The 24688-nt window shown below is 40.0% G+C and overlaps 1 protein-coding gene across 3 annotated transcripts in view; it reads left to right on the plus strand.

Moving 5' to 3' along the window:
* Positions 1 to 860: 860 nt before the first annotated feature.
* DGKI (diacylglycerol kinase iota) overlaps positions 861 to 24688 on the plus strand; it is a 146405-nt gene continuing 122577 nt past the window's right edge. For 2 of the 3 annotated variants that reach the window (XM_064457423.1, XM_064457432.1), the window contains exons 1-4: positions 11738 to 12012; positions 15972 to 16046; positions 18440 to 18496; positions 19750 to 19815. In XM_064457423.1, the coding sequence (XP_064313493.1) occupies positions 16029 to 16046; positions 18440 to 18496; positions 19750 to 19815 (141 nt within the window). In that variant the 5' untranslated portion in view covers positions 11738 to 12012; positions 15972 to 16028. Of the gene's footprint in view, positions 970 to 11737; positions 12013 to 15971; positions 16047 to 18439; positions 18497 to 19749; positions 19816 to 24688 lie in introns of those variants that run through there. The other variant, XM_064457441.1, reaches the window with a different exon arrangement.

Genomic DNA, 24688 nt, shown 5'->3' on the forward strand with positions numbered 1-24688 from the left:
GGTGCTAAAATATACAATACAATAATGTTATGAAGCTTTATGAAACCTACTGTCCAGGTGCAGCTGAGCTGTGTATCAGCAGTGTACTGTGCTTCCTTCCACCTGATGGCTCACTATTTGAGGCTGATCTGGCAGGGCTGGGTGCTGCTGGGAAAACAGGCTGTGGATACGCTCCCAGTGCCTGTGGAGCTCCAGGACGTTTCTGGGCACCATCTGTGACTTTTGGAGGAGGCCATATCTATGTCTTAAGAGCTATAAAAATGACTTTGGACCAAAAAGATAGAATTGAAACATAAGCGGAAAGATGCCTTGAGGGATGCTGATATGATCAAAACCTGTAGTAGTGTATGACTCCCCTTCCTGACTAAGTGGTGTCCCCATGTCTTGTTTTATGTAGTCAGATGATGGATGGATGGCTTTTCCCAGCCTATAAGATAAGTAAAAGCAACAGATGATGTGCTCCTGGTATAAATGCATTCCTCCAATAAAGGCTATTTGGAATTATGCATAAACTGATTCAGCAGGTTCAGGTGGTATGTAAGGAATAGGTGTAACGAATGAGGACTCCATTGAAACTGGCAAACAGAACTGTGTGTAGTCCACTGGATTAAATATTTCAGCTTAGTGCCAGATGAGTAACTGATCTTCATTAAACAGTAATTTTCAGTGATCAGATTACTTTATTATTTTCCTAAACTGCTTTAGCAGAAGATGGCATTCAAGCACCATTTCACCCAAGCTGAAATTAGATGCTGTACTGCCTCTTCTGATTTCTGGAGAGGGGTGGGGTGAATAATTATATTGGGTAATTATATTGGATATATACTCCATTTATTTGTGTTTTTCTTTTCAATTTGCAGGAAAGCAATCTCCAGGTCAGGCCTTCAGCATTTGGCTCCTGTGCATTCCCTCAACATTGCAGTCTCCAATGGACCTGTGAAGGAACCAAGGGCGGCCTTAGAGTGGACTGTAGGTGTTTGGTTTTTTAGCAGTTAATTTGAGCAGTATCTCTGGCTAGTGCTCTCTCCACCCTCATATCAACATAAGACATTGTGTTGTTATCAGAATTAGTGCTGGTCATTAGGAACATGCTTCTATTATGAAATGAAGCACAAGGCATAGACATGAAAACTTTTGGAGACTTGAGCAGCACAGGACAGAGCTGTTCAGATTTTTCCAGCTTAGGAGCTGTCTGGCTACATTTACTCGCTGCCTTCTTGACCAGGTCTTCCCTCTAAAGGTGATGTGATTTTAGCACAGCAGGGTTTTGTACTGCTTGATGGGCCAGAATTTCAGGCTGAGGACACATGTCGAGTTGGCTGGGTCTTTAGAGTAGGTAGTAGATATCTTTGGTCATGATATTTTGTAGGTATGGCTGTATTTATTCTGGGCCCAAGGTGGCTTGTGGACACAGAGCGCATATATTTCCCTCTCTCCCATCTTGCTTCTGTTATGTTTCTGGGCTAGTTCAGAAGGGCCTGGTCTGGGACTGTTTAGAATAGACAACTTCATTTGGAAGGGACCTGCAACAATCATCTAGTCCAACTGCCTGACCACTTCAGGGCTGACCAAAGGTTAAAGCATGCTATTAGGGCCATTGTCCAAGCGCCCCTTAAACGCTGACATGCTTGGGGTGTCAACCATCTCTCTAGGAAGCCTGTTCCAGTGTTTGTTCACCCTCTGTGTATAGAAATGTTTCCTAATGTCAAGTCTGAACCTCCCCTGACACAGTTTTGAACCGTTCCCATGTACCTTCCATGTGGTTGTGCACTGGTACGTGCTAAGAAGGCAAGCCAGCAGGTCACAAAAACATCCCATTTAAAGCAAATCATACAGTAGATCTTACACTTGGATATTAGTGAAGTACTCAGTATGTTGCAGTATCAAGGCACCAGCCATACATTAGGGTGGTGAATGAATCTGGCTTATGCTTATCCCTGTTCTCTATACCAAGACTGAATGGCGTCTAGATGGTGTGCTCTGCTTCACCCCCAGCTGTTGCATTTAAAGTGTAAGGGAATGAAATTTCACAGGCTGTCCTGCAGGAAGCTGGATTAGATTCAGCTACGGTCTTCTACAGTACTGTAACACAGATTGTTAAAATGAGTTTGAAAGCTTGCACAGAATCCTCTTGGTAGAGCTTTGGAGAATATCTTGATCTTTCTAGGAAAACTCATATCCTGATTCAGCAAGGAATTAAAACACGTCTGCTTTGAGTCATCAGTGCTGTTTAGTAGAATTCTGAAGGTTCAGTCACATATGTGAAGGGTTAGGCATAGGCAAATTAAACACTTTTCAAAATTCTACTCAGAACAGCAGCAGCAGCAACACCCCACCCACCCCCAAGAAAAAACCCCTAAACCCCGAATCCAGAAACAACTTACGCTTTATGAAAGTTGGTTGTCTGCTACTCATATTACCAGCTGCTTCCTCATGTGACCCCAATACATAAATACTGCAGACCTTGATATAGGTTCGTTAATATTGATTAAATGTTCTGGGTTTTAACTGTGTGTGAGAGGGTGTTTTTGCACTTCCTGGCTTGTGGTTTAGATTTTTGATCAGTTCTTCTCAGCTGTTCTAGCCTCTCAGATAAGTGCTGCTGCTTTACTTCACACTTTGACTGGAGAAAGGAGGCAACCCTGTGTGGCATGTGGGGAAAGGGGCAGAATAGTGAGTGGAAGACATCTGTGGCTGGGAGGAGCCTGAACTGACCAGCTGTAGTAACTGGTGAATGTGGGGGAGAAAGGCATTTCTCAAATCTGAGGCACAAGATAAGCAAAAAATAATAGGGAGGTGATTTGGAGGTGTGAAAAAGCTCAAAAAGGACCAAAATTTATGTGAATGTCAATAAAAAAACCCTTAAGTTTTAAATAGTGATGTTAATTCCAGAGCTGTATTCAGTAGACTGAAAAGGTGTTTGGATTAAGATGTATCGGAGCCAGACAGGAAGTATTTGTATTTAATCACTGGAAGGGAGCTTTTATCTCTGCATGTTGCATCCCCATCTATACCACCCTGCTCTTCAGTATTTCTGAGGATGATTCTCCAAGGACTCATGATGGGGGATCTTTCCAAAGTCTAAGTGACATGAACATAAGTTGTCACTTGACTTTGCAGTAGAAAATATTTCCTCCTCCTTAGCTTCACAGTAGTAACTGGAAAGAATTCCCTGGCTATAATTTCATTTTTTATAACTCCTTGCAGGTGATTTGCAATTATCAGATGATCTTGTGAACAGGACACTGATTCAGGGAGTGGGATTTCCATTCTCTGCTCTGCTACTTACCTTGTGAGTGAGCTCAGATGAATTGTTTTGCCACTCAATGCATTAGTGTCTTTAGCTGTAAAATGAAGCTGATGATTCTGATGTCTCTTAAGACCCTTTACATAAGAAACAGTATTGCTTTATTATTGTTGTTACTATCTATCATCCCTGAGGTTTTTCTCTCACATATTTACAAATGCCCCATTTCATCACATTTGCTACACCTAATTCAAGTTAACTTGTAGCTTTGTTGTCTAATTTAATGGTATCTTTCCACAGCAGAGCCATACAGAATACATTCTCTGGAGTAGGTGATGTTATAGCTGGAGGACAATGCGGAAAATATGCCTTACCAAAAGGAAACACCTTAACTCGCTGTCCCTGTGATATGTTTGTGTATAGTCTCTCCTCTCACCCTCCCTCATTTTAGGCATCACTCCCACAAGTTAAATGATAAAGTAAGAAATTCTAGTCCAGATTCTCAATTAAGTACGGACTGAGCCCCTTCATACAGTGCCTGTGAACCATTGCAGATCTAGGTTTTTGTATATTTTCATACTGCCATTTGCTCCTGAGGAAAATAACCATAAGCTTTTGTACGAAGTCATCCTGTAATTTCCTTTTAAGTACTGCCTTCTAGCTCTTGCTTTCTTCGGTGCCTACAAAAATCTTGACAGCCACCTAGGATATTAGTGTGTTGAGCTTCCCACTGGCCAAAATTGTCTCATTTTATTTGTCCATCATGCATTTGTCTGATGCCAGTTTCTTGCCTTCTCATTAGTAGGCATTTATGGCCCACGACTACAAGCCTTAGAACTCTAGTTATGTCCATTAAGAGGCATTGGAAGACATGCAGTTTACATTCTTTGGTTTCAATAAAAAAACCTTGAGACTGATCTGTGCTTTGTGTTCTGTGAATGCAGAGTTGTCTGAATGCAAGATGAATGTTCTTCAGAGGAGAAATATTATAACCTTATACCATAAATTATATGTATTAAAGACACACACAAAAAAACCTCATAGATCTTAACAAGAATAGAAAATTATGCATTTGAGTAGAAGTTAACAACTGGCATTTGGCAAGGTGTGATACCAGTTTTGTAGGTTTTACCTTTATCTGCTTCTACAAAATTAGTTGGTCAAGAGGGTCTATTCAGTTGCACAGGATATTTTAACATGCAGGGAAAAGTTGTTCTTTATACTTTCTACTAAATATCAGAAGCCTGCAGGGCAGCGATCTCGCTGGGATCACATAGTGCAATAGCACATGTGACTGGAGTGGCCCAATGGATAGATATGGACTTTTTAGGAAGGATAAAGACAGGATGACTAGTAGGGGGAATTGTCCTTCATATGTAGGAGAAGTGGAAATGCTTGAAGCTGTGCTGTGGAATGGATGATGAGCCTGTGAAGAGCTTATGGATCAAGATTAGAGGGCAAATCAACATAGGCAGCATTGTTGTGGGTGTCTGCTACAGATTCAGGAAGAGGTCAGGCGTCTTCAGAAGATGAGGCCTTCTTCAGACAGCTGGAAGCAGCCTCATGTTTGCAGGCCCTGGTACTCATGTGAACAACAATGAGCCATCGTGATATCTGCTGAAGGAACAACAGGGCACAAGCAATCCAGGAGGTTTCTGGAATGCATTGATGAGAACTTCCTGACACAAGTGGTTGAGGAGCTGATGAGGGGAGGTGCTCTGCTGGATCTTGTACTTGCAGACAAGGAAGAACTGGTGGGGAATGTGAAGGTCAGGGCAGTCGTGCCTGCAGTAATAATGAGATGGTGGAGTTCAGGATCCTGAAAAGAGGAAACAGGGCAAGCAGCAGGATCATAGCCCTGGACTTTAAGAGAGCAGACTTTGACCTGTGCAAGGAACTGTTTGGAAGAGTAATATGTGCTACGTTTCTGAAGAGAAAAGGGCTCCAGGAAAACTAGTTGATATTCAAAGATAACTTCCTCAATGCTCAAGAATAGTCCATCCTTACATGCAGTAAGCCAAGAAAAAGTATCAGAAGGCCTGCATGGATGCATAAGGAGCTCCAGACAAAACTCAAATATTTTAAAAAACCCACCAACACCGTGTCCCCCCCCAACACCTCACCCACCCACTCCTCACCAAAGAACCCCCAAATCAAACACATTCACCCCCTGTAATACAAGAGGTGGAAACTGGGTCAGGCTAGCCAGGAGGATTGTAGAGGGTACTACCAAATATCATAGGGATGGGGTAAGGAAAGCCAGAGCCAATCTGGAGCTGAATCTGACAGGAACATGAAGGGCAACAAGAATGGTTTCTGTAGGCACATCAGCAGCAGTAGGAACATTGGGAAAAGCATTAGTCAGCTGCTGAATGGAGCAGGGGACTTGGTGACAAAGGACATGGAAAAAATCATTGTGCTTGATGCCTTTTTTTAACTTCAAGTTTTACTGGTAAGACTTGCCTTCAGGAATCCCAGGCCTCTGACACCAGTGGCTGAAGCAAGGAAGACTTACCTTTTGTAGATTACCCTTTGTAGAGGATGATCAGGTTAGGGAACAGTTGAACAGACTGAATATATAGAAGTCCATGGGACCTGATGAGATGCATGCTGATATTATTGCAAGGTCAGTCTGTTTTCTTTGAAAGGTCATGACGATCAGAGGAGATTCCTGAGGACTGCAGCAAAGCCAATGTCAATCTTGTCTTCAAGAAGGACAAAGATGAGGATCCAGGGAACTACTCATTGATCAGCGTCACCTTGATTCCCAGGAAGGTGATGAAACAAATCCTTCTGGAAGCCACTTCCAAAAATATTAAGGATAAGGATGTGACTCAGAGTAGTCAGAATGAATTTATGGAGTTGAGATCACACCTGACCAACCTGATAGCCTTCTATAAAGAGATGACTGGCTTGGTAGGTGAGGGGGGAGCAATGGCTGTTATGTTGACTTTGGCAAGGCTTTCAACACTATCTTCCATAACATCCTTGTTGAAAAATTGATGGAGTATGGGCCAGATAAATAGTGAGATGGCCTATGGTAGGTGTTTATGATCAGTGAATGTGACTTTACAATGAATCTGTTGCATTGTGTTCTGTGTCTTTTTGGCATTATTCAGTAGTGCTTGCCACTTTCTGGGGCAGTAAATACCTAGTGATATACTACACTTTAGATAATTAACAAGCATGTTAATACACTAATATGTGTTCTACCTATGATGAAATATTTCCCATCTAGATCAATGTATTTCTTTAGCATGTGGATGGCTTGGCTTCTGTATCATCACTTCCTAAAAGCTATACTAATTTTTACACTGAAGGATATTTCCCTTCCATTAGGGTGTCTGCCAGAGTATTTTGTAATTAGGAACTGAGTATTCAGTTGGAGAGAGACGTATATTATCAAATGCTTATATGAGAAAGGAGAACCCTAGGGTATGGGTATCCCATTAGTCACATAAAAACATGTAGAGACACTGAGAGCTTTAGTTCCACTTAAATAAGTAGTGATGCTCTTATTTATGATGCTCCATTCATACTTAAAAATTGCTGAAATTTTGTATGCTGATGACATTTGAAGCAATGTGTTCAGGATCAGTAGTCCTACGTTGTTGTTTCTTTTTCATCAAGGTTTGATAACTAAAGTTCTTTCCAGGGAGATCTAAAGGGAAAAAAGAGGTCTATCATATTTCAAAATGTAGCCATCTCTATTTTTTTTCCAGTGGTATAGAGGATGCAGTGATATTACAGAAGGTGCCCTTCTTGAAAATAGATATTTTTACTCATTGCTGCCAAAAGGACTGAAGTTAAGCTGTTGTCAGCCAAAATAATGTTTCGTGAGAACATAGGGAATCATCATTTCAGTTGATAGCATCTAGACACTGCTTGTCCATGAAGAGAAATGTTATTCTGCCTCTGCATGCAGATGATCTTTCAGATGATGGTAACAACAATCTCAAAAGCTCAGCAGAGAATACAGGAGCAGGCAGCTGATGCAGGGATGCTGGAAAGCATGGTGAGGGAAAGGAGAATGGCAGCAAAAGCTAGAGAATGTGGTAAACCCAGACCTTGAAGTCTACGTTCACAAACACCCAGAAATAGTTCTGAAAGTTGGAGCCTAGTTTTTTGAAATAATGATGTAGTACCATATCTCCGTGATTTTTTTTTTAATGTCCACATATTACATTTGCAATAATTAAAGAGTAGGTTACTTCTACATGAAGAATATTGCCAAATTAAAATGTGTTAAGGTGAGTTAAATTGAGAATATATATCAACAGAAAAATATTTTGGACATTGCAATGCTCATGTTGCAAACAGCAAACTCTGGAATTTCGGAGTTAAGGGTAAACCAGAAGCCAAACATGAGAGGGAGACATTTGGGAAAAAAAGCATCCAAACAAACTTGTTTCTGCTTGATAGTGACTTCATAAAGCAAAAGGCTAAGGCTAATGATTTTTGTTTACAGATATGTTTTAAGGTTAGATTGAGCACTAATTTCACACTAGTTGTAAGTTTATCACCCAAATGTATATTTTTAAGAAGATTTGCCTCTCACTGGAGTGTTAACAAAGGGCAAAGTTTCTTAATGGCTTCTTTTAGAAATCTGTCTTTGTTAGTTTTTGCAGAATGCCAGTCATCATGGCAGGAGTGGAGAAGAGCTCCATTCCTCTTGTTACAATTGGAGTTACAACTCTGTTTTAGAAAGTTGGGCTGACTGGTGTATTTGTTTGGCTGAATATCTATAGCTGCTCGGCGTGGCATATTAAATTACCCAGGTTTATCTGCATTTCTTTTGAAACCATGTTGACTGCAGCCTGTTGACCATGAGGTATCGAGATACCCAAGGGCTTTAGAAAAATGGTTGCACTTGCTCTGTCATTTAACCATGCTGGGGCACTTAAAAGAAGAAACCTACCTGAATTAGTGAAATGTACACAGCAGGTTATGATTGTGTACATGTAATTACATTTCTCCCAAACTCCTAGACCTTGAATTCCTATTTCTCTTTCATTTTAGGGGGCATTGTGTGTGGTTTTTGTTTCATATGCAAAGAGCGTTTGCTATACTGAAATCATCTTTGCTGTTAAGGTGGTAATGGATCAAGAGCAATCAAATGGGAGGTCTCCATCTGGGAGAGCATATTGAGTTTGTGTGTCCCCTGTGAGGCAGGCTGCATCTGCCAGGAAAGCACTGCTGCATCTGCTTCAGTGAGCAGGGGCTCTTTCTCTTCACAGGACACTACACACACTTGCAAGGGCTGGGAGGCTAGGTGATGAAACAGAGTTCCCAATTCTCTTTTTAACTGCTGAATATTAGGCCACAATCATTGCTGTTTTACCCACAATGATGGACAGTATCCCTTTTCTACGTAGCAAATCAAAGCAAAGCATGTCAGCTTAAAAGCATGATTTGACAGATCAGATAAGCTGCTCTTACACTGAGTTGGTACCAAAAACATCAGTGCCATTGAACCCACCTTGAACCCACCACTCCTTGTGTCAGATCCAACAGTTATGTGGTCACAGGGTGAGTCATTTTGCCTAGCTGTTTTGGTAGATAAATTATCTATTTTTTCCATCAGTTGAACTGATTCATGTGTGGCCTCACAGCCACTAGATCCAGCATGAGGAAAATGACAAGAGCATGAGACTGGGGTCTAAGGGATCAGGGACAGAAAGAGGACAACTGCATCTTTAGTAGCCATTTATTCCTAAAGCCAACACAAATACATCAAGTGCAAAATAAACCAAACTGGAAAACTATTTATGAAAAGGTTGCTGAACTCAAAACTCCTGTAGAAAAATATCTGTGTCAAAATATGCAAGTGATGATGTAGCCTTTACTCTGCTTTAGTTTTGTGTTAAATAGGAGATCATACTAGAGGTGGTCCCAGTGACCTCTGTCAACTTACGTGTTGGTAGATGGAGTACCCTTTTGTCCAGCACAATGTGGAATACTGCCCGTAAATTTTGGAGTAGAAAATACCGATTTGGTGGAGTCAGAATTATTTGTAGAAATGTATTGATTTTCGTCAAAATTTCCTATTAGAATTGAATGAAAAATTGGGCTTGGAAAAAGGTCAAAACATATTCCTTTGACTATATCATCTTGATTTTCAAAAGCAGCAACAAAATGTCTTCTTATATAAATGACAGCACTCTGTAAAACTTTAAAACAGTTAAGTTCAAATAATTCCCTATGATCTTATTGAGACAAAGTAATCGACAGGCAAAGCTTTCTAAGGAAGGGCATTTCATCTTGGGAAATCTCAGCTCTTTGCTCTGATTCAGGATGAAAGAAGATTTTTCAAATGTCAGTTTGCTGGAATTGAAACCGTGAGTTTTCACACATAGTGCTGTGAAATTGTTCGTGGCGGTAGGTATCTGGAGGTGTGCCACTTATACAAGATCAGGTTATTCACATTTTTATTATCTCGTCTTGTCAGAGCTCTATCTTAGCATGAACTACAAAGGTCATCCTTGTAGAATACTTACTGCTTTTATTTACACTGTGATGTAAAGCCAGACATGTGAATCTATGATACAGTCTGGAACAATTAGTCTAAACTAGGTTATGGAAATAGGCCACTTCATTTTTAGAAGTCCTGGATGGCAAGTTATGTGGGCATAGTCTGAATGAAGGGGCATTTCATTTATTTTTTTAATGGAATTTTGAATCCTCATTAAAAATGTCCCAGGAGCTGTGTGCTTTCTTACTTGGCTTTCATAGCTGATCCTTCCTGAGCATGTTTTATAATCTGTAAAATTTAGCTCTGGGTTACAATGTTCCATTTGCACTGTTTCATCAGCAAAGAGTGTGCTCAGGTCAAACACTTTCTGATGAGCTCATATCCTCTGGCTTCGGTTGTCTTGTCTGTCTCCTCATAAACTAGACAGGAAGTTAATATTTCGGGCAATACTGTGGGCATGGTAATTTTATTAGTATGATTTGACTAGGCTTCCTTGAAGTGCTGTAAAAACTGATATAGTTCTTGCCAGAAAAGATTGCTTTAATATAAGGATAAACTTGAAGGGAAAGAATTTACACTCTGAATAATTTACCATTTGAGTAAGGCTTGAAGAATTTCTTAAGCTAGTTTAAGTCCTTAAAAGCTATTTTGCATTATGAAAGTGCTGAAAAGCCTCACTTAAACTGTTTTGCTCTGAACTGTACAGTTTAAGAAAATCTCTATCCCAGGGAGTCTACAGTTCAGGTGTACAGGCAGACAAAAGAATGAGAAGAAATGGAGGTATAGAACGGCGTGCCGCTAAATGAAGATTAATCAGGGTGCAATGTCAGTGGACTGGAATCCAAATCTCACTTTCATCCAGCCCCTTGTGCTGGGGGATAATACTGAATGTCATCAACGGGAACATTTCTGATCAGGTTAGAGGACCTGTCGACAGGTAGACCTCTCTCACCAGAAGAAAACCCCAATATTGTTCTTTTCCTCTTGGTTTATTTGAAGTGAGCACCGTGGTTGTGGTAGGCACAACATGCAGACTTGCATAGGTCTTGGCTTTTGTGGATGCACTCATACTCCAGGAGGCAAAGGATTTTGCCACTTTTGCTTCTCTGCATTACCTAAGAAGTGTGCATGGCAAGAGAAGCTTTCTCACTTCATCACTTTGAAACTGTCAGTGGTATTTTAAATAAATTATTTTAACCAAGATGGCTATTTCAGAGCATCCTGCTGTCGGACGCCATCTGTTTGGTAAGCGTCATCATTTGTGACTTCTGCAGTGTGGGAACCAAATGTCAGAGGCTGTCAAAGCGTTTTCCATCATGCTCTAATTCGGGCTGAACAGAAATCCTGTTTATTCACTTTGTTCAAGTGGTGTACAGTAGAATTCTTAGGATTTTTATTTGAGCCAGGATTACAGCCAAGTGAAAACTGTAATCTTTCTCCAAATAAATTTCCTCAGAACAAGAATTTTTATAGAATCAAGGTACAGATTTGGTCAAATGAGTCTGACAGAAAAAGGTGATGTTACCTTCTTAATCACTATTAATTGTCAGGGTGCTAGGTAGATTTTTGAGTGTTCTCAGTTGAATATTCTTTCAGGTATAAAATTAAGGTCTAGTCTCTCCTGGCCACTTAATATTTTGTTGATGTTTTCATAAACATACAGTGTTGGTCTAGCAATTTTAAAGAAAGCATTTTTCCTTATCTAAACTATCCTATCATCCTAAAGCTATAGTCAGCATGTTATTTTGCACTTCTGGGCCTGGTTCTCAAATCTTTGGGCTTCTCCAATTGAAAGTTCAGTAGTCATGTTTTTGTTTCATCTCTCTTGATTTTCCGTTTCTTCAAAATTCTGTGTACATCTCACACTTGTGAAATCTAGAGTCCCATTTAAACTATGCAACATGTGGGAAGAACCTGGGCAAAGTTTCACTGAACTGTACACAAAAAAACTTTGATTCTGATTGGTGACAAGTCATTCAGTGTATCTTCAGCATCCTTTCAAGCAGGGGTGGTCAGCCAGGATAATACTGTTACAGCTTTCTGTTGTAGAAAAACAAAACAGTGCATGGTTGTGTGGTTGTTAGGTTTGGGTTTTTTTCCTTTTTCTAAATTTGTGGTGAAAATCAGATTATTTTTTTTTTCTCTATACTCACGTGTCTGAATTTCACAAACCAGATTAACAATCATCTTTTCTTAGGAAAATGCTGTGAACGGAGAGCATCTGTGGCTGGAGACAAATGTTTCTGGGGACCTCTGCTACCTGGGGGAGGAAAGCTGTCAAGTCAAATTCTCAGTGAGTTATTCTGAGATTTCCTTTTCTCTTTCTGAGGTAACAAGCCTGACTTTAGGCTGATGCAGTGCTCAGATGCTTGAGAGCTTGAATTGTTTGCTGTTGTTGATGCTTGTGTTCCAGGAGAAGGAATGCAAAAGGGGCAAAACGCTGCTGGTTAAATACTTCATTGCCTCAAACAACTTTGAGTGATGCAGATTATTTATACAGTGAGAATGGATGTAATGAGTAGCTTTATTAACATGGTAAAGGAAAAAGGGTTTGAGGATTGAGATATTTCAGAAATGTTCAAAGTAGCCTCTTTTATCTATATACATAAATTTATAGGCTGACTGATGGACTAAGACCATGTATGAAGTTCAACAAGGCCAAGCGCTGGGTCCTGCACTTGGGTCACAACAACCTCATGCAACGCTTGGGGAAGAGTGGCTGCCCTGTGGAGAAGGACCTGGGGCTGCTGGTTGACAGCCAGCTCAACATGAGCCAGCAGTGTGCCCAGGTGGCCAAGAAGGCCAACAGCATTATGGCCTGTATCAGGAATAGTGTGGCCAGCAGGAGCAGGGAGGTGATCGTGTCCCTGTAATCAGCACTGGCGAGGCCACACCTCAAATACTGTGTTCAGTTTTGGGACCCTCAGTACAAGAGGGACATTGAGTGCTGGAGTGTGTCCAGAGAGGGGCAATGAAGCTGGTGAAAGGTCTAGAACTCAAGCCTTATGAGGAGTGGCTGAGGGAACTAGGCTTGTTTAGCCTGGAGAACAGGAGGCTGAGGGGAGATGATATCACTCTCTACAACTACCTGAAAGGTGGTTGTAGTGAGGTGGGTGTTGGTCTCTTCCCCCAAGTTACTGGTGATAGGACAAGAGGAAATGGGCTCAAGTTGTGCCAGGGAGGATTAGATTGGATATTAGGGAAAATTTATTTACTGAAATGATGGTCAGGCACTGGAACAGGTTGCCCAGGGAAGTGGTTGTGTCACCATCCCTGCAGGTATTTAAAAGATGTGTAGGTATGCTTAGGGACAAGGTTTACTGGTGGACTTGATGTTAAAGGTCCTTTCCAACCTAAATAATTCTATATCACTTGCTGGGGTCTCTGAGAGTAGGGTCTGATCAAATTTTTGTGATTTTTAATCACTGCAAGGATCTGAACTGAATTTTCCAAACTCTTGAATGCGCTCACCAGCAATAAGTACACTTATATTTGAGTGTTTGCTTTCTCCTATTTGAGAACATGTGAGGTTTGCATTCTTCTATTGAAGCTTTTCTGCTGTGTATGAAAAAGGTTCATTAGATTGATCTCTAATCTGCATGTGTCTCTTTGGCTGGGGAGCCACTGTTATACTGCTGGTCTGCTTTAGCAACTCTTCACCTATTTCAGTTAAAATGCTTCAGCAGAAGAGAAAAAAAAAAACCCAGCCCTCTTACCTTGGTATTTAGGAAACCTGGCGAGGAAACAGGGATCCTGTGTTCAGGCTTTGAGTCAATGCCCAAGGAAGCATCCTGGCCTTTGGACTACAAAGTGTAAGGGGAGTCAGTCTTCTCTGGGGTGTTTGTGGATGCTGCCTGTGACTCTTTTGATACCATCTTTTTGCTTTTATTTAATAAAAAAAACAAACAAACAAACCAAAGCAAACCTCAGATCACATGATTCAAATCAAAGCAATTTGATTCACTCATCACCCCCATTTTTTGGGGCACTTTGATCCAAAGTGCTAGTGGTTTCCATAGCTCCAATTTAATATCCACTCCCTGTAACTTCTCAAGCAAATTGGTTACTTTATGGGATATAATGTTAAAGCCAAGCCAGGGAATTTTATGCCTGCTTACAAAGAGTATTTGAAACAAACTCCCAACAGTAACAGACTCCTGACTGTGGGGTAATATTCAAGGGAAGTGTCATTGTGTGATTGCCCTACAGTTACACCGGTCCAGAGGCACTGGGTTTTGGCAAAAGCAGGAGACGGGGTTTGTTGGGTGGAGTGGACCTTTAGTCTGACTGTTATGTTCTTAATAGAAGCTTGCCTTTCTAAAACTGAGTAAATACTTCCATATCACTTAACTCAATGAAAGTAGCATGGAAATTTAATAATACGTTGCATATGATTTGCAAGGCTCTGTCATCTTTAGAGGGTATATCTGTAGGAGTTGGACAGTTTGCAGTGTCTGGGAAAGTTGGGAGACATCTTACATGGAGACAAGCTTTTCCAGCCAATAGACCTGGAGATGTTGAGTCACCTAGAGGAAGCAGCAGTGTTTAAAGTTGCTAATTTCTTAATTGCCTGGCCTTTGCTTGACCTGACTGAGTACTTTTTAGGTGCTATTTGTAGTTATAACTTGTTAAGTGCATGGGGCTTTCATTAGCTTAAGAACTAGATATGGAAATGGAATCCAGTTTACTTTAGTTGTGGTTAGTTTAACCTGATCTGTTAAAAGGCTAACACTTTACCAGTTTGGATCTTTAGAAGACACTGCATCTTTCTGTGTCTGTCCTAGTCTTCCTTTGGCTTAACTCTTTTACATGTAGACTATTTAATATCAAGTGTTTTCAATGGAAAAGTGGTGAGAAATAATTAAACTATAGCTGCACAGACTTTGCATGAAATGTTAGCCTATACAGAACATGAACTTGTAATCTCTGGAATATGGAACTGGCACTTCATGGTAAACCAAAGAAGTTAAAAGCAATGGAAAAGATAGTCTTTTTTTCTAGCCTTTCACTGTAAATGGTTGTAACTACTTGCAATGCCACCAGCATTCAAAAATAATGACAATTACTTAAAAAGCAAGGTATTAAAAAATAACTGCTTGTAAGGCACTACCTTTGTTTGCTTTTTGCAGTTTTTAATCTTAGGGATCAATTCCTTTATGTTGTCTCACTCTTCTTGGTAAACACTGGGTCTAAAAATATACTTAAAACTAACACTTCACAAAAGACATGAAAGCTTAGTCTGTTATACAATATCATGATTCTTCAGGTTGAAACATTAAAACAACACTCCACATATGTGTGAACATGCATGGTTAGGGTGTTTCTAGATAATGATGAGATTCATAATTATGAGACACAGTAAAATGATAATAATTATTCTATAATGTGAGCTGAAGCTGTGTTCCCTGTTTCTTCTTGAGTTTATAATATATTTAATATTCTAATGAAATAATTTATTAGATATAAATGGAATGTAAAAATCTGAGGCAAATCAATCTCAATTTACTATGTGTTTTATAAATTTGCTGTCCCTCAAACAGAGATCTATAAGTTAAACTTCTATGACAATTCAATCTGGTTTACTAAACTGAGTATATGCAAGAAAAAAAGTAAATGTATTCTCTTTCTCTCCTGGATGCATTCTTTTGCCTTTGATATGCTTTGGCCCAGGGGATACAATGGAAATTATTTTAAAAGCCCTACTGAAATTAATAAAACTAACCAGCATAATTAGGCTGAGAATTTTATCCCTACTGTAACATTTCATAAGCATTTAACAACATTTTGTGAGCAGGTTATAATTCTCTGCTAAATGACCCAAGTATTTTTCTGCAATGTAATGGTCAGGCCCATCAAATTAAATATTATATAAGCATGAAATCACATACTGTTCCGAACTGGTCTGACTTCTCTGATTTGCATGTATGGTTTTTCTCCTCTTTTCACTGGCTCTGCTCATCCTCTTCATAGGCCACTCCCTTTTAGAGCAATGTTCTGCATTGTAACAGCTTTATCTGCTACCTAATGGGAACCTTTTATTTCTAGTTCACAAGCTGGAGTACTGTGGCTCTCTGTCTTTCACAAAGTCCGGTTCTTAACCGGAACAGCTTCAGACCTTTTCTTCCAATACACAGAACAGTTGAGAGGAGAACAAAAAAAATGTTGCATAAGGAGAGAAACATCTCCTATTTCACTTTTTCCTCCTGGGTATAGCACACCTCCATGCACACACATCTCCCTTTCCCCGTGCAGAAATCCGCTCTGCGGAGGAAGTGTGCTGCCTGCAAGATTGTGGTCCACAACGCGTGCATGGAGCAGTTAGAGAAGGTAAGACATTGCCATCTTCTGGAGCCTGACGTGGACAACACTCATTTAACTCTCACTGAAGTTTCAGTCTGGAAGATACTACATGCCAAAGCAGGTTTTCGTAGCTGTTTTGACAATATATTTGTTAAAAAGTTGACTTAAAATTCCAGCTTATTTTTAAAAATAAATTTCAAATCCTGTGAACCATTAAAAAAAAACCAACAAAAAAAAAAGGAATGCTTTCACAGTTTTATGATTAAAAAAATAATTTTCCTCTACTTCTAGACTGGAAATTGAAGCTAGAAAATGCTGTATCCATTCATGCACAAAACTGCCCTTTCAAAATTCCTCAACTAAACTGAGCATAAGTCACCTTATGACAGCTGTATTTATTATAAGCAATGCAGCATAAGGTGCTGCTGTGACTATTTTTCACTGTGTTTACTAGACTATACTATTTTATCGTCAAAACATCAGAAATTAAGTTCTTGTTTTTAAAATGGAAAACATCAAACCTTTCCTTTATAGTACCATTATTTCTGTGAGCATCTGTCCTGCTTCTCAGTTCCTTCAAGTAACCCTCATTACCCCCAGGTGCCTATAGACTATCACTGAGTTATCTTCCTGTCATGATTCTTCTTCGTTGTGCCTAACTGTTAATGTCCTAAAGAAATTTCTCCCCACAGTTTTTCTTTCCTGGTGGGATATGTGTAAAGAAACATGAGCAAGAATTTCCCCATTGATTTAATTAGAGCTTCATGTTCATTCCTATATGTTTTGCAATGTTTTTCTCCATAAAAGAAGTGGATGCATAATAGATTTATAGCAGCAACCCTTTGGAAAGAGTTTTTCCTTTCCAAGTATTTGGACTTGTGTTGACAAATGTCACAGTGATTGCCATAATACCATGTTGGAGAGGTACCATTTCCACCCCCGATGCTTTTACCCACAGTGAAATTAACATTAGCACATGCTTTCAGCACAAAATGTTACCAGTGAATTTTTCATGATTTCCTTCACCATCATCAGTGCTGACTCTCCATAGCCCAGCGAGCCAGTGGCATTGCCAGCCAGAGCAAATGAGCACTTAGATAAAACTCATTCTCTTAAGCTTGTTTATGCCATTCTGGAGAACATGTAATTCACCTCTTGGCAGAGGGTTATTATAAAAGACCTTCTTAAACCCTGTGGATTTTAAAACTGGTGCATAAACCTTCTGCTTGGATCTCTCTGCAAAGCTGTAAGTTGTAAGTAAAATAAATATAAGGCGGTGGTCTTTCCAGCCTACCGCGACTCAGCAGTGAAACAACGAATTGCAATTCCAGGTGGAGAGCAGTGGAGGAAGGCTAATATTCTATGGCTTTTATTTCTTAAGTAATAAGTATTTTGTTTACTTTTTTCTCTTGATTTTCTTCCCTCTCTCCTCTTCCTATGAGCTATTATTTTGAAGGCCATTATTAAATGAGGGAAGAACTTACTTATATGGGAAGGGTTGTATTTAAATTTGGGGAAACACGATCCTCCTGCCTTCATGACAAAAGCATAGCTGTGCAGTATCCTTACATGTTTTATTTTTTGAAAGATAGTCAACTTAAGCTTGAATTGTTTCATTTAGCGCATCCTTACCTCACACACCCTTTGGCCTTTTCCCATGCCTCTCCAGTACATTTTTTCTCTCTACAACCTCCCTGCTCTTATTTCTATTGATTTTTCTTTTCTCAGGATTTGGGGTTTTTCTCATAGGACTCCCTTCTTGTTTGTTAAATGCTTTTTCTCTTCATCTTCCTAAAAATGTGGTCTATTCATGGAAGTTCCTGTTGTCCTCATTCTGTCTTTCCTCTCCCATCTGAAAGAGGTGACTCCACTGCACGAGGCAGTACAATGCTCCCCAAATGTTTTGTGGTTGGGGAGGTGGATAAAAGCAGCCTGATCTAAGCAAAAGGTGGAAATTTAGGGTAATTTACAAAGTTGTTCATGAGAATGAAGATTTCTCCACAGACTAACTTTATGAAGTTGTAAAGCTGGGATGTACAAAAAGGTCTTACAGAGTTAGATTTCCAGCTCCTATTAATTTTGAGACCTCAGTTTAAGTACACTTTTGTTGCAAATGATCTTCAGAGAAAAGCAGATGAAGCAGTTTCCTTCTTGGCAAGGGGGAGACAGTTTAAATAGTTGAATTGAGTAGGCAGCTACAGTATTAGTGAAGATGAGGGCTGCATAGAGATCTAGAAAGGAGAATTATTATGGCAGATGAAAAGAGATTTTCTGGCATCCAGGTAAGTTGCTTTGTTCAGCTAGTGAAGCTAATATTTTAATAGATAATAAATATTTTGGAAGTATGGCCTAGATCAACATATTGGAATAAATTCTCTCTCAGCTCACTTTCAGTTCTAACAGCTTTATTTTAATGCCAGATTAATTTTCGCTGCAAACCAACTTTCCGAGAAGGAGGCTCCAGATCTCCAAGAGAAGTAAGTAATTGACAAATGCTTTCAACTTGATTTGTGTGCTGATTCACCTGGTGTGGAGCTGAAGCGGTGCTTTTAGATTCAGAGGAGTCTTAGTCATGGTATTTGTTCCCAGCGGGACATGTTCTTCTCCCCAGAATAAATGTAAAATGAATTCTAGCTGAAACACTCCATTACTTACATTGACAAGCAACCGTTTCATCTTTCTGTTGTCTCTTTCCCATTCACTCACCTATTCTGTCTCTTTTTGGGGTTTTGGATAGCATTTCCCCCCTCCCCCCAACCTTTCATCTAGTATTTTATTTCTATTTCCCTCTCCTTCCTCTTGCCTCCCCCTTCATTTTTTTTTTTTCCTAGAAGTATCTCTAGTGTCCCAAGATAATTTTTTTACTAAAAAAACCCCAACCAAATCCCCCAAAACTCCCAAAACAAAACAAACCCAAACATTCAAAAACCTTATGGTTTGCCTCCAGCTACTGTATGAATTTAGTTCCTTAGAACTATTTATTATTGATATATTTATATATTTCTTACATAGTTAGAAGCCATTGTTTCAAAAACACCTCTTAACTGACCAACTAACCAAGTTGGTTTGGTGGCCACCTTGCTCTTAGCAGAGGTAGCTCAACTCCCTGCCACACTGGTGCTTCAGCACTGGCTGGCATAACAGTGTGGTGCAGGCAGACTGCTTCTAACCCTTTTGCTTGCACAGAAAGAGGGGCAGCAGACTTGCTCACCCTCCTGCCTCTTGTCCACAGCTTTTTGCCGTCCAGGAGGTAAGGAGTCTAAATCAGGATAAGACTACTTCAGTGACTGCTCCTTCCTCCCCTCCTTCCCTTCTCCTGCATTGACCTGTGATTTTTTTTGCTTTTTAAGGCTATATTTCCAAGCAGAACAGAGCAAGGCCCTGCATTGTGGCTGGACACAGCAGTGTTTGGGCACTTTTGTGCTCTGTTTAGGTGATGATTATCTCCGCACCATGTAATGAACTTTCTTCTTTTTGTAGAAGAGTACTGAAAGAGTAGTTCTGGTCAGGTTTCAATACGGATAAAGAACACCCTCTTGTCCTTATTCCTCCTGCAGTTTTGGGTGTGTCTGGGGTTTCCCATGGGGACTGCTGCATTTTCCTCCAGATATGATTGCATTGGCTTAAGGGACCTTTCCTTCGGTGTCTGTAAACCAATTTCATACAGATAGTACCTTTGAGTGCAAGCTGTCATTGGTTTCTACAACATTTTATTTTTGTCCTTTTGTAGAACTTTGTCCGACACCACTGGGTGCACAGACGGAGGCAGGAGGGGAAATGTAAGCAGTGTGGAAAGGTAAGATTTCCAGTGCAGAACAAGCACAACACTGGGCACTTATGAATTCAGGGCAGCCTGTGTGTCCTTCTAGTCACTGAAATTTTTCTATCCTAAACACTTGGCCTCTCTTAAGCAGAAAATTACAAGCCTGGTATGTTGAATGGTAGCAGCCCTGATTCCTGTGTGGAAAGAGAAGAGGCAGCTGCATCTGCAGGAGTGAGCACATCATGTGTCCTGGGACATTGTGCTGCACTGGCTGGTGAAAACAAGGAGGAAGGCGGCTGTGGTTCCTTGAGCTTCTTTCTTAGTTAAGCTAACCCTGTGGCCAATACGGTGTCCTCTGTGCCAAAACCTATTTTTTTTTCAGGCTTCTGCAAAAAGAAAGGCTGTTGCTTTCTTTCTGCTCTGACAGACTCTAAGATTTATGAGACTGTTTCCTGTTTCCTCTTCTGCATAGATTTTAAAAGCTTTTTATAGTTTTTTTACAAATATGGGGTAAGAAGTACCTTAGCTACCTATGACCTGTCTTCTGAAATATTATGAAGCCCTGAAATCCGTTGAGAGATAAAAAAATTAAATTAACACAGGGGTAATTTCCTTTCTCTATCACTATACTATAATTTTGCCTCCCTCTTAACATCAAGTAGTAAGAAAGACTGTGTCTTGTCTTCATGGCACAGCACTTAAGAGGAAAACCAGGTCTGTATCTGGATACTGATGTAGATCACCAGCTACCAGCTGAAACAAAGCATGCAACAAAAATGTGATGTCCTTTTATAGCAAGTAGCGTGTGAACAGTGCAGCAAGGCATTTGGCATGCAGAATACTTACGGTATGACTTTGCAGTGATATTGCCTTCCTCCTTTGCCATTTTGGCCTGGATCTTCCCTAGAGGCATTAGGAGTTGATTTTGCAATGGGAGTACTTACAGCCTATGTATCAAAGCCTGTGCTGGGAATGTTCAGGTGGGCAACATGACCAGTCCATCCTAAAATTCCTATCAATCAGCCCTGACTGATATGGAGAAGTTCAGAGGAAATCAGTTTTTCCCTTAAATAAGAAATATTCAGTTAAGACTAACATGGGTGTATTGTAGTAGAGTTGTTCTTTATCAAGAAACAGAAAGGATTAGGGAAATGATAATAAGAAAAAAATCCCATTATATTTATTGGCCAAGCAGTCATCCATTACAGCAGAATTCTTGTCTGTCTTGTGCCTGGCTGTTATATTTCTTATACCTCTGAGTGAGAACTAACTTTTATATTCTCTTGTCATGCAAGAAAAAGGGAACTATCATTGAAATAGAATGGCAGTAAATTTAAGGCAATAAAAGAAAATATTATTCATGGAATACCTAATGATTCTGGTAGATTTCATTGTTGTGTAGTATTAGTCCTATCCCATGTCTGGAATTGGGTGGTTAAATATTTTAATGATCCTGAATAATAGTTTGAGTAAAGAAAGTAGAAACGAACATTTAGGATGTATCTATCTCATGCTTCAAGTCATAAGCCAGTGGAAAGGAATTAATGCTCCCCAACATCTTTAGTGTGGCTCTGTGGCTTTATATTTTGTGTGCCTTCTGTGCCATGGTTGACACTTCCCGAGACCTGGAGAACAGAGCTGTCTGTCAGTGTTTCACCTCTGGTCAGAAGTGCGGTTTGGAAGGAATTTTCCTGATTGTCGTCACTTACCATGGTTCACATGTGAAGCAGCTTTGCAGCAAATGAGCCCAATTCCTTTTAAATTAAACCTGATTACAAGTTAACTCTGAAGCTACTAATGGGCATTCAGTCCACAGGACCAGACTGTAGCTAGTCAAAAATAAAATTCTCTGAAAATCATTGTGTATAGTGTCTTTGGTACCAATACAGCTTGTGCTCCCACTGTTACAAGTCACTTGCTAGCACAAATACAGCTCATATGGTCTCATCCAGGCTTCAGTTTTCTTTTCTTTTCCTTACCAGGACCGATTTCACTGCTGTATTGCAAAAGTACCATATGCAGAAATCAGTGCCAGGGAAGGTGGGGCTTGGAAGTCTTGTTCAAAGTGCAGTGGAACCAAACAATCTGTTTCTGTCTACTTCCTGTGATGATTCCTCTTTTTTTTTTTTTTTGATCTGGATGCTATTATAGAAGGATGACAATATCTCTTAAGACAAGGTACCGTTCATTGAGCCCAGTACTCAACAGTGGCTTATTATGGAAAAGCATAAGTAGGGGCAGCTGTTTCATGATACATCCCCAAAACAGTCTCCCGGCCTCTAAGAACTTCCGTCTCATTAATTTCCAGGAACAGCACCTTTATATTTAACAGCCTATGGTCACTTTCTCTCCTAATATCTTGTCCAGTCTCTCCCTGAGTTCCTGTAAAGTTGTAGCATTTACAACATCCTTTAGCAAGGAATTCCTAAACTGAACTACGTGCTGTGCGAAGAACCACATTTTGATTGCTTCAAACCTGTCACTATTTTTTTCTAAAGCTCCATAGCTCTTGTGTTGGAAGCAATGGTAAATAAAAGCTCCCAAACCACATTCTCTACACCATTTGCGATGTTTAAGAACTCATTTCTTTCTCTTGCAGGTGGGAAGGAAGATAGTTTTGTAGCTTTTAGCGGTTATTAGCTGTTACCTGGGATCATCTGAGAAATTGTTTTTGGTTTTGTTTTCTTTATGTAATATAACATAAGAACATTCAGACCATATGGCCTGGCATCAAGTCCATGACTGTGTGCAGTAACAGCAGCTTAAGGATGAATGCAGAGTGATCTTTTCTTCATATACTTCCAGCTACCAGTGGTTTAGGTATTTTCCAAGACTAAGAATGCATCTGGACCATCATGCTAAACAGACACTCTATTTCTACTTTCTGTGGTTCCCCAAACACTGCCTACTACACACATGCAGTGTGCAGATACACTGTCTGTCTCTTTCTGTTACTGTTCCCTTTAAAGGCCTGTGGATTGATGCAAAGCTGCCTGTTTTCCCTGCATATAATGGCAGGATTGAAATTTCTAGTAGCTGAAAGGCAATTCTAGTTCTTTGCTATTTTAGCAGACATCACCGTCCAAGTGCTTCTGTTGCTGTCTGTATTTGAGTTGTAATAATACCTGGCTCTCCTACAGTAATGTTGCATTGGAATGTCCTTGAGAGCATTAAAAAGGGAATAAATATCACAGGAAAATATGTGCAAAAAGAAATTATTAGTAGCCCTGACACTGATGTGAAAATACTCTTTAATAAGTACATTTGAGACTATAACCAAACCATGATGGAGCTAGTAATCCCGATGTGCTCTGTTTGTGTGCATGGGTGTCTATATTAACGTGGACTTTGATCCTCATTATTTAGTCAGATTGTATTCACCAGCACAAGTTAGGGAATTCAGGTGCTCTTTCCCTCCAAATATATTTCCTCTGGTTTGCACAACTGTTTATTCCCACAAGAGCAGTTCTCAGCATGGGATTTCATGTGTTGTACAGGAATTGGGTGCCAGTGAATCAGGGCTAATCAGATACTGTTAAACCCATATTCTCACAAAGGTGAAATCAACTTTGTATCCCAATTTTTCTAAATTTGTGCAGAAGATCTCCTTGCATGACCCAGGAACAAAATAGCTGAATTTTAGTTTTCCTTCTCACTGAGAGAAGTCAGAAGAGAGGTTTTCTAATGAATCATGGAGGACTCCAGTGTTTCAGCCTGACAGTCCCCTTAAAATTTCACTGTGACCTGCAGTGCATTGCTTTATTTCATCAGTTCCTTTATTTGTAAAGCTAGTGTTGAAATAATTGCTACTTTACTTCAAACATGTGTCCTTAGGAAGAATTAGCTCACATTTGTAAAGCAATTTGAGGAAGAAAAGTGGTGTTTCATTGCTACTTATCATTAATATGTTTTTATTGCTGTATCATTTTCTCTAATGACTCCCTAAAAGCCAAATGGCTTACTGAATAAATGAAAAACGGTCCATCCAGAACCACACAAGCTGCTCAGTCCATATGTTTAAAATACACCACTGATGGGCTGTGGAATTAATGTACTGAATTTTAGGTTTTATTAGTGGAGATTTGGGGAGAGAAGAATTTCTCCCCTGCTTGTTATGAAGCTGAACAAAACAAAATATTTCATGCCCATGAGGGGCTGAAATATTTTTTTTAATATATTTTGGGACAAGAAAGAGTAAGATTTGTGAAAAACATTAAGAAGCCTTAGTTCCAGCGCTCATATCATTGTACTGTCCCTCTGTTTCTTCTTGTGCCCACACTGAATGGCAGACTAGATCTACCCAGCCAGAAGCAGCTGTCCAGCTTGTCTTTGTGAAGCCATTTGACCACGCTCAATGGCTAAACCCGAGTATGCCAGATTGCCATCATTATGAAGAATCTACTCTTTTAATTTTGCTGAATGTAAAACCTGAGGTATGAGAGGAAGGATTAAAAAAAATCTAGGCAGAGGTGACACAAACCTCTTTAGGAGCAGGCCTTAGCTGGTGGTGTGGTCCATCTGGCAAGCTGGTTTGAATATATGCTGAGGACACCTGAAGAAGTAGCTGCAATGTGCACTTTTACATGGCTCTTCAGCGTTCAGCATGGCTCTTCTGCATCTCTTCTTCAGCGTATTAATAGAGTTATCATCAGCTACCACATATGGACAGATTGTAGCTCAACCCCTTACTTAAACAAGATTGGTGCATCTCTGGATGGGTTTTTGGTTGTTCATTTAATTTTCCTTCTTGGTGTGCTTAACACTGTCAGTGCGCTGAGCACTAACAGGCTCATTTTTCCTGCAGGTATCCATCTTCCTGTTCATTTCCACAGCAACTAGGATAAGGAGGACTTAATTATAGAAGCTTTGAGGAAATGCCCTGTTAGATATTACTAAATCTGATTAT

Source organism: Phalacrocorax carbo, chromosome 1 (genome assembly GCF_963921805.1).
Source record: "Phalacrocorax carbo chromosome 1, bPhaCar2.1, whole genome shotgun sequence".
Lineage (NCBI taxonomy): Eukaryota > Metazoa > Chordata > Aves > Suliformes > Phalacrocoracidae > Phalacrocorax > Phalacrocorax carbo.